Source organism: Apaloderma vittatum, unplaced genomic scaffold (assembly GCF_000703405.1).
Source record: "Apaloderma vittatum isolate BGI_N311 unplaced genomic scaffold, ASM70340v1 scaffold5927, whole genome shotgun sequence".
In the NCBI taxonomy this organism is placed as follows: Eukaryota; Metazoa; Chordata; class Aves; order Trogoniformes; family Trogonidae; genus Apaloderma; species Apaloderma vittatum.
The window spans coordinates 589-11567 of record NW_009724411.1 but is presented as its reverse complement, the minus strand read 5'-3'; the positions used below and the strand labels follow the sequence as shown (position 1 = coordinate 11567).

Here is a 10979-nt window from a genome sequence, read left to right as displayed (position 1 = left end):
CTTCCCAAGTTTTTCTCCACTAATATCCTCACCCCCTCGCTAATCAACACCCCACCTCCCCCATTAACTCCAGCTGTGTTGATTTTAACTTCCTTACTTACATTTATGTCTCATCTGCCTTGATAATTTCTGTCAGCAGTTCCATCAGGCAAATATCCTCCTTCAGTTACACATTTGAACTTTCTCATTTCTAAAGTTTTCACATTATCGGCTTGCTAGTGTAGCCTCTGTTCTTATTCAAATGGCTACATGCACGTTACTCTCCTTTTACTATAGGTAACACATTATTTCTGATGTTACAAGAGAAACTAGTTCTTTACATTAGGCCCAATGTGCAGATTAATCCAACATAAACAGGCAGAGGTTTGCTCCCAGAACTTGGAAAAAACACAAATTTTGCTCTAGACGTTAGAACAAATAAAGCAAAATAATGTTTTAAACTGGAACAATATCAAAGAGCCATGGCCAGATTCCTTGACACTACATAGGAAGTAGTCTGTTCCATGTGTCTCTGAATCATTTATTTGAATAAATTTATTTATTTGAATGATCATTTATTTATTTGAATGATCATCTATTTGAATGACCATTTAAACAAAGATCATTTAGACTTTTAAGGCAGCTTGATCCGAGCAAATCGTGTAAGGTCAAACAGCAAATCAGTGGTAGAATTAGGAATGGAATTAGAAGTAGGAAAGGATCATGTTATAACCAAATTCCTGCACATAGCTACAGTCGTCTAAACCATAAGATTCCATTTCTCTCCAGGATTAGGAATGTCAGAACCAAAACACAAAGATCAGCAACACAGAAGCCACCGATTGATCACGTACCTTTCAAATCATCTAGGCAATAACGTCTTCTGTTCTCCAACCTTTCCACGCTCTTCAATAAATCACTGGGGTTAATATCAAGGTCGGGTTCCTGTTTTTTCTGGTTTGTTGAAGGAAGTCCACCATAAAGATCTGACATCTGATCATGATCCAATGAACCTTGACCCAAACCACCGGAACTCCTCCCAAGGCCTGATCTGTTATGGGATTGACTTCCTGCCCCTCCAAAGGCAGAATTTTTGCCAGAAAGAGAGCCCAGCTGCCCTAAATCTCTGCCCTTCCCACTTGCATCTCCTTGACCTGAAAATGAATCTCCGTTGTCAGATGAACCTTTGTTCCCTGACTCTCTGGAATCACCAGCAGTGCCCCGTCCTCTTTCACCTCCAGTAGATTTCCCAGGACGTGAATCCAGCCCGTGTTGACCACCTTCTCCAACAGCGCCTACCACACCTCCTTTACCACGGCCTGACTGTAACTCTCTTTCCTGACCTCTCATCCTGCCAACACCATCCACGCCAGGCCTGGCTCCAGCTGACCCACCATCCTTGCCATACGGAGACCCAGCCCCCCATACCGCAGAGCCACCAACACCACCGCTTTCTGAGGAAAAGCCACCTCCTCCAGCTCCACCTACATAGCCTCGAGCTCCGGTGAGCATAGCATCCCTGCCATGGTGAATTCCCATGACTTCTTCACCTCCAAAAGGGAAAGGAGCAGCTCCTGCCCCAGCCCCAGATGGGAGACCATCCCTTCCATAAAAAGAACCAACGCCCCTTCCACCAGCTACACCAGCACCAGTCCCAGCTGGGAGTCCATCCTTTCCATAAGCAGCCCCAAATCCCCCTGCACCAGCACCAGCTCCAGTTCCCATTCCTATTCCTACTGGAAGACCATCCTTTCCATAGAACAAACCATTGCTCCCTGCACCAGTTACACCAGCACCACCAGCACCAGCTCCAACTGGGAGGCCATCCTTTCCATAGGGAGATCCAACTCCACCTACACCAGCTGCACCAGCACCACCAGCACCAGCTCCAGCTGGGAGCCCGTCCTTTCCATAGGGAGATCCGACTCCACCTACACCAGCTGCACCAGCACCACCAGCACCAGCCCCAGCTGGGAGCCCGTCCTTTCCATAGGGAGATCCAACTCCACCTACTCCAGCATCACCAACGCCTGCACCCACTGGGAGACCATCCTTCCCATATGAAGACCCAACTGCCCCTTGGCCAGCACCACCAACGCCAGATCCAGCTGGGAGGCCGTCCTTCCCATACGCAGACCCAACTCCTCCTACACCAGCTACACCTCCAACACCTGCACCAGCTGGGAGGCCATCCTTTCCATAAGGAGCCCCAAATGCCCCTGCACCAGCACCGCCAGCACCGCCAAGGCCAGGTGCAGCAGGGAGGCCATCCTTTCCATATGCAGACTCAACTCCTCCTACACCAGCTACACCAGCACCAACTGGGAGACCACCCTTTCCATAAGGGCTTCCAAGTTCCCCTGCAGCAGCAGCACCACCAATGCCATCTCCAGCTGGGAAACCATCCTTTCTGTAGGGAGACCCAGCTCCCCCTGCACCAGCACCACCAAACCCAGCCCCAGATGGAACACCATCCTTTCCATAAAATGCTCCAACTCCCCCTGCACCAGCTACACCAGCAGCACCAGTGCCAACCCCAGCTGGGAGACCATCCTTTCCATACACAGACCCAACTCCCCCTTGACCAGCACCACCACCACTGATGGCAGCTCCAGCTGGGAGACCATCCCTTCCATAGGGAGATCCAACTCCACCAGCACCAGCTACACCAGCACCTGCACCAGCTGGAAGACCATCCTTTCCATATAGAGACCCAAAACCCACTCCCCCCGCACCAGCTACACCAGCACCAGCAATGCCAGCTCCAGCTGGAAAACCATCCTTTCCATAGGGAGAGCCAACTCCCCCCGCACCAGCTACACCAGCACCAGCAATGCCAGCTCCAGCTGGAAAACCATCCTTTCCATAGGGAGAGCCAACTCCCCCTGCACCAGCTACACCAGCACCACCAACACCAGCACCAGCTGGAAAACCATCCTTTCCATAGGGAGAGCCAACTCCCCCTGCACCAGCTACACCAGCACCACCACCACCAGCACCAGCTGGAAAACCATCCTTTCCATAGGGAGAGCCAACTCCCCCTGCACCAGCTACACCAGCACCACCACCACCAGCACCAGCTGGAAAACCATCCTTTCCATAGGGAGAGCCAACTCCCCCTGCACCAGCTACACCAGCACCACCACCACCAGCACCAGCTGGAAAACCATCCTTTCCATAGGGAGAGCCAACTCCCCCTGCACCAGCTACACCAGCACCACCACCACCAGCACCAGCTGGAAAACCATCCTTTCCATAGGGAGAGCCAACTCCCCCTGCACCAGCTACACCAGCACCAGCAATGCCAGCTCCAGCTGGAAAACCATCCTTTCCATAGGGAGAGCCAACTCCCCCTGCACCAGCTACACCAGCACCACCAACGCCAGCACCAGCTGGAAAACCATCCTTGCCATAAGGAGCCCCAAATCCCCCTGCACCAGCTACAGCAGCACCATCAACACCAGCTCCAGTTGGAAAACCATCTTTTCCATAAGGAGCCCCAAATCCTCCCGCACCAGCTACGCCAGCACCACCAATGCCTGCTCCAGCTGGGAGACCATCCTTCCCATATGCTGACCCAAATCCCACTGCACCAGTTCCACCAACACCAGCTCCAGCTGGAAAACCATCCTTTCCATAGGGAGCCCCAAATCCCCCTGCACCAGCTCCACCGACACCAGCCCCAGCTGGGAGACCATCTTTTCCATAAGGAGTTCCAAGCTCCCCTGCACCAGCACTACCAACACCTGCTCCAACTGGGAGACCATCCTTTCCATAGAACAAACCATTGCTCCCTACACCTGATACACCGGCACCACCAATACCAGCTCCAGCTGGGAGACCATCCCTTCCATAGGGAGATCCTACTCCCCCTACACCAGCACCACTAACACCTGTGCCAGCTGGGAGACCATCCTTTCCATAAGGACCTCCAAGTCCCCCCATACCAACCCCACCAAAACCAGCCCCAGTTGGGAGACCATCCCTTCCACAGGGAGACCCGAGTCCCCCTGCACCAGCACCACCGATGCCACCTCCACCTGGAACACCATCCTTTCCATAAGGAGATCCAAATGCCCCTGCACCAGCACCACCAAAACCAGCCCCACCTGGAACACCATCCTTTCCATAGGGTGCCCCAAATTCCCCTGCACCACCTACACCAGCACCACCAAAACCAACCCCAGCTGGGAGACCATCCCTTCCATAGGGAGACCCAAATCCCCCTGCACCACCTACGCCAGCACCAGCACCAACTGGAAGACCATCCTTCCCATAGGGAGACCCTATTGCCCCGGCACCGGCTACACCAGTACCACCAACACCTGCTCCCAACAGCTGGCCATCCGGACCATACAAAGCCTCCATTTCCCCTACAGCACTGCCTCCTGCACCAGATATAGCCACGTCTCCACCTGGAAGACCACCTGGGCCATACATCAAGCCAGACCTTCCTGCCTGACCTCCATGACCACTAGCCAGGCCATCCTTGCCATAGGGTGTCCCGGTATGTCCTTCTCTGGTTATATCTGCTCCATTCATGTCACCTGCCGTCAGGAGCCCGTCCTTGCCATAGAGGGACCCCATTCCTCCTGCAACCTCGGCACCTGCAGCGTTTCTAGCTCCAGTACCTGGACCAGTCCTACCGAAGAGATGACCCTTACCATCTCCTACTCCGGTTGAATCAGAATTGAGTCCGTCTAACACAGAACTTCCATCAGCAGCACCCCCAAAGCCACCTCTGTAACTAGCATCACCTAATTTACCACTCTTGTCATGCTGAGAGGCCACACCTTCTCCAGCATCCATGTCAAGGTTACCAGCATCCAGCACACTGCTGTCCCTGCCACCCACAGAATGCCATTCACCTGCTCCTCCTCCTGATCCACCACCAGCATCTGCTCTGCCTGTTACAGAATCCTTGCCATGGAAAGGTCTTAATCCACTTTTACCTCCTAAACCTTTTAATCCAAAGCTACTGCCATCACCCGCCACCGAGTCTCCACCTAGGTCTGCTCCAGAAAATTGCCCAAAGCCCATCCTTTCATTTCCGTGGGCTTTGCGCAGCCCATCTTTTCCCAAAAACCCGTGGCTTCCATCAACATCAACAGAGTGGCCTTGACTGCCTCCTTGACCATTTCTGTACCAGCCATCTTTTTCCACACCAGTGTCCATAAGATGATCTTCATCACCATCATATTCTCCACGTCGAAGTTTCTTAGCCCTGTCTCTATCTGGCAATGTTTCTTTCAGCCACCCAGATTTCTCTCTTTCACCTCCTTCACCTCCTTCAATCTTGCTCCTCTTCCCTTTGGCATCTGTATTGCAGATGTATTGATTGGAGTTGATACAATTTACAGGAAAAGAGAGGGGAAAAAGAACAATCGATAGGTCATGTACTCATCAACAACCAAAGCAAACGTGTTAGCATTTGTTATGATTTCATTCTAGGTCAGAGAGAATTAATATATTTATATAAATTTAAATTCAGTTCAAATCCTGATTCTTTTATTCAGTGTCACATTCAGACATAATTTTACATTTCTTGGTTAAAAAGACAATTATTTTTAGTGGGAACATGCTTGTTAAAAAAAACAACTACCCAGGGTCACTTACGTTCTACAATAAGCCAGGCATTTGCGGAGCAGAGACCGGTGTCGAGCGTGTACATGCCATTGTCAGAGGGCACAACGTTTTTAATAATCAGCCGATGGGTGAGACCGTCAGGCGATACGGAGATCTGGTGCTTCTCGCTCGCCTCGAGGGGGTGGGTTTTGTGCAGCCACACGGCGTCGTGGCAGGGTGTGCGTAGGGTGCACTCAAAGACAGCGTCCTCTTCCTCAGGGCAGCGCATGTCACGGAGCGGCTGCTCAAATCTCACAGGGATGGCTGCAATGGAAAAATCAAAAGCTATAGAAAGGAAACCGAGAGCTATTTCTGTCTCCTGAGAAAATCTTGTTGCAGGAACTTGCCATGTCTGTGAGCACTGGTTTAAGAGAAGGGAAAAATTGCAATGTCCTCTTGTGCCCAATTCTACAGGACAGAAACACTGGAGAGTAGATTTTTTTTATCTTCTGAGACATTTATACCACACATGACTGTGATGTGCTGAGAAGCTGTAGTCATTAATACATTTCAGCAGCATGACACTTGCATCAAGTTGGTAGTTATTATTCAAAGCTTACAAAAGGAAAACTATAGCATGGGGTAAACTAGGGAATCTGCTCACTGTCATCCCAGAAGTCAGACCCAAACGGATACTTAAACCCAGTCCTTTGGCCGACAAACACAACACCCACATCACATCATCACCCTCCTGCTCTTCTTCCTGTGTCATATTTGGTGACACAGCCTACTGCAGTTACCAGGTTTTACCGCGAAGCTTTGCATATGCCCCTCGATAAAATTCTCCAGCAAAAAAATAATTTCTCATTACTGTTACACAGCACATATATTTAACTTAATTCCTCACATTCAGCATCCAGTTCGGTTGAGAAAACAGGGACGTCCTCCACTCTGACTTGATACACGCCTGCATCTTCTGGCTGCACATCGTTGACAATGAAAGTGTACTTCTTTCCAACTCGCCTCAGGCAGTGCTTTCTGTATTCATCCCCCGTCCCATACATCAGCCTCTCGCCATCCTAGGAAGAGAAAGAACCCATCTTAAGGGCGATGCACGATGAGTGCACGGCATTTCAAACAGATGAGGCCACACCTGTGCTATGAGCACTTTATCGATGCAAACGAGAAAGAATAAAGAGGTCTATGTGGAATTAACTACTTGGAGCAGACAGCTCGAAGTGGACAGGGCTCATTGCTCATGTAACACACAGATAATAAGTAAGATCAGAGCATCAGACTCAAACTCAGCGAAAGAATAGTACATGGCCAGCTCATATAAGGTTTTGAAGCTTAACTAATACACTGTCACTGTAACTTTGAAGACGACGTACGTGCTTTGCTTAGATTTTAGTATCCTCACAGATGGATAAGCAGGCGAGTTCATTGCTTTCCTATCGTTAACACACTCGGGTTACCTCCTGCGTGTTGTGGCTGCCCAGACTTCACGCCATGAGTGTGATTCGGAAGTTCACAGAGCCAGTCTGACCTCCTTTTCAATGACTTTTGATTTCTGATGTATTAAAGCCACCAACTGCAGTTTGACTGAAGTGCATCTTCCAGACAAACACCCACAGCACTGATCACCCGGGAACCACAGCAGAATTAGTACACAACTACGTGGGATGTTTTACTTCCTTGAGAACTTTTTTCACAGGAGTGAATTATAGGGGAATAACACATCCAAGAAAGTAAATAAAATCAGCCTATTTTTCTTATGCAAGACTGCAGAATTTCTACAGCCTGAAAGACGTGGTTAGAATTTCCTCTTACCAGGAAAAGTCAAAGACTACCTGGACCCCAACTTTTTTCCCTAACCAATCAAGGATTCTGCAACGGACAGACAACATCAAAAAGATTATTTGCTCTCAGCTACTGCCCAGAAGATCAAGTATTTTATGTAGAATATTTCAGTGGCTGTTATGAGCTGGCCAACCCACGCTGCCCCCTCACCTTAAGCAGATAAACTTTGCTGTTAGTATTTTTCAGATCCATGTCCAGGCTGAAGGTAGCTTTCCCCTCCTTGTTGACTTTGATGTGTTGGAAGTTTCTGATACTATGTATCAACTGCAAAGAAAGATGCAAGAACCCAGTTAACGATAAGGTTGTCATGACAAAAGCTCTTAAGCTGTTGAACTAATGTGAAATCTACTTCTTATCTGCATAGAAAAGAGCCACCCCTAACTTCATGTGTATAGAAGAAATATCTCTAAGTGTCCACAGTTTCCTCCTGTGGGCAAATTATATTTTCCATGTTACCTCTTGGTCATTCATACACGATTCATCCATGTTTCTATATGTATATAATTGACTCTCAGGCATAGAACTTTTCAATTTGTGGTCCAAAAAACTCATAAGAGGCAACTGAAAATGGATTTTAACCACGTGGTTTAATAAAAGCATTAGCCTATAGTCAGCCTCTCCTAAAATTTAGGAACTGAACTTCAAAAAAAGTCAACAGCATTTTCTTCTGTGGGAGTATAGAAGTAGGACTTTTTAAAACCTTGCCATAGGCCATTCTCTGCCATACAGTACTTTTTTCATCTAACAAAGCAATTTGGGAAGGTTTAGCCTGTTTTTAGAAGCTCCTGAGGAACTACAGGACTCTGCAGTTTGTTAAAAACGAGTGCTTTCAGTGATTGCAGTTTATTTTACCTCTTCCTGTTCATTCTCTGCATTCTTCCTCATCTCCTGCAGCCTTCTCAGCATCCCACGGAAGTCAACAATTCCGTATTTCAAACAGATCTTTTCATAATCTCTCCTATCTGCATGCAGCAACAGTTGCCAGACGGCTTCTTTATCCAAAGGTTTCGGTTTTGGTGTTGGGTCCCTTAGAACCAGAGGGAAAAAAAAAGTCTGAGACATTTTGACAGACAACAAGTTGTCTCGTTTTTTCTATACTTAATCCTCGTTCATCTCTCTCTCCATCATTTCTGCAGTTCACTTGGCCCTGTAGATGTAGACAAGAAAGAACGAGACTCCTCCAGAACAGGTTTTCTGCATCTATACTACAAATTAAATGCTGCTGGGGAACAGTCTTGCCCTGGGCTATGTTGGACAAGACTGCAATGCAGTTATCCAAATTGTTCAATTACCAGCAGAGCCACTGGCACAGTTTGGCCCAGGCCAACTTGCACCCTCCCAGGTAATTTCTCAGCACAGTTCAGGATTTTGCACTGGCCAGAGATCATTCCCACCAGGCAGTCTTTGGGGGTTCCCACCTGGGAAGCGAAGGGATTTCTGAGGTTTGTGCAGCTGGCCCAAGAGCCAGGGCTCAGTCCCTGATTAGCTCGAATGATCGTGACACAAAGACCTGCCCCTTAGCCAGGAGGTTACTCGTGAGCAAAAAACGGGAAAGCAGAGAAACAGATCCTTTAAGTCAAAAACTTGTGGTGCACAAGGACACATGCCTCAGAAAGACGTTGGTACCTTGTGTTTCTGTCAGCCTCACAGACAGTGGCAAACTGTTCTGTTACAGCTCTCCACACTGAGTGTCCCAGCAACTCTGGAAACATTTGAAGATCTATGAAGTTGTCCCCTGTCACCGAGAAACATCTAGGAAGTGTGACAATGGCCCTCATTACGGAGGCTTACCGCTTCCTCAGCATCTTCCTGGAGTCCTGAAGCTGCTTCCTCAACTCTATTAATGGGGAGGGAAAGAAAAAACACTCGGATACCAAACACTTTAAAATATATCCCCTCAAATAAGATAATGTAAAATATGCATAATTGAAATATTTTATATATCTATAACTTACCATCAGCAGGATGAACAGGAACATATTTTGCTTTCCTCTTAAAGCCAACTGAGAAAAGAGAGGAAAAACAAACCGTAAGGTGCACAAGATAAGATTCAGACTAACACCAGTAAAGCAATGAACTATAAACCCCCTCTGTCTGTTACCAGTGCAACAGGAAATCCTAGCTTGGATTTCCTTGTCAATCCGACATCGACTCCAAGTAATCTCCACCTATAAATGCAATATTTCTATTGAAATCAACTCTGTGCTTAGGGGATACTCTACACAATGGAGAAGACCACTTCTGCCCCATGAAGCCTATGGAAAATATTAACATCATGTAGAGACGGGCAGCCAAGGTGCAAGGATCGTGTGGCCAAATGCAGGCCGTTGCCTTCTAAACTTACTTGACAGGCAGAGAGGTGAAATGGGTGCTTCCAACATAGGCCACCTCCTGCTCAAGCAGGTTCTGAGAACAGGTCAGTTATGTTTTACTCACAAACTGCCCATTTCTCTCCACTGCCTCTAAAGGGAAGCAGGGCACTAGGTCAAGTGGACACCCCAGACACCTGAAGTGAAGCGGGGTGGATCCCTCCCAAAACACTGATTTGTTAACCATAGAATCATGGAGGTTGGAAAAGACCTCTAAGATCATCAACTCCAACAGTCAACATCATAAAGAACAGACTGAGTCAACTAAAGCCAGAGCGTCTGACCACAGTCCAGCGCAGTGACCACAACAGCACTTTCTTCTCTCTTGCCTTCAAGCTCATTCTGTCATGGAGCCACCAAAGTGGAGGGACCTCCAGTCCTCAAGAGAGGGGGAAAACAGACCTTCACACCACAGATATTTAGACAATGCTCTGGGCACCCACCCGCAGAGGACAGCAAAGCGAATTATCTGGGATCACAGGACTGGTCAATCCTACCTTGTATGACCCTGAGGCCAGCAGTGCATGTAGCCTCCCCATATTCGTTCACCGCGGTGCAACGGTACAAATCACTGTCATTGGCGGTGATTTTGTTTATCTTAAAAAGAAGAACAGAGTAAGAGCTCACAGCGATGTGCCATGGTTCAGTTCGCACACCCTCAGCTTCTAATGAAGTGGCTTCTCAATGACATCTCAGATCTTTCTTCTGTTCCCAGAACAACTCGAAAAAGCTTTGTTTGCTGATCTTTTCATTATCTCAGATGTGGTGACAGCCCTGTCAGCCCACTGCAGGTTTTCCCTTTCCATTGGTCTCTCTGTTCTGTGAGTCCTCTCAGAAATAGTTTATATTTACCTGCAGGATGAATTCATTCGTAACGTTATTGAAGAATGTTTCATATCTGGCAGGATCATCCATTCCTCCTTGCGCACGTGTCCATTTCACGTCAGGGCTTGGGACGCCTTTGACCACAGCTCTGAAAATGGCATTTTTACCTTTGAAAAGAGGCAAGAAACCAGTTATTTAAGACAGACTTAAGCGCTAACAATGCTAAGGTCACGGGTTCGATTCCCGTTCGGTCCCCATGTGTTGCCTGATCTAGTCGAGAGGTGGCATCCCTGGCGGCAGGGAGGCTGGGTTAAAATGATCTCTGAGGTCCCTTCCAGCTTAGGCCGTTCTACGAGATGAGGACAAACAGCAAAGAGTTAT

The 10979-nt window shown here is 48.2% G+C and overlaps 1 protein-coding gene across 1 annotated transcript in view; it reads right to left on the bottom strand.

Moving 5' to 3' along the window:
• The window catches only part of LOC104276236 (immunoglobulin-like and fibronectin type III domain-containing protein 1), a gene marked incomplete at both ends in the record, with an annotated part of 16654 nt that extends 5889 nt beyond the window's left edge, over window positions 1–10765 (bottom strand). Inside the window, 8 exons of the mRNA XM_009872472.1 lie at window positions 5596–5868; window positions 6452–6623; window positions 7555–7668; window positions 8257–8431; window positions 9196–9241; window positions 9360–9407; window positions 10271–10370; window positions 10626–10765. Coding sequence (XP_009870774.1) covers window positions 5596–5868; window positions 6452–6623; window positions 7555–7668; window positions 8257–8431; window positions 9196–9241; window positions 9360–9407; window positions 10271–10370; window positions 10626–10765 — 1068 coding nt within the window. The remainder of the gene's footprint in view (window positions 1–5595; window positions 5869–6451; window positions 6624–7554; window positions 7669–8256; window positions 8432–9195; window positions 9242–9359; window positions 9408–10270; window positions 10371–10625) is intronic.
• Window positions 10766–10979: the final 214 nt, after the last annotated feature.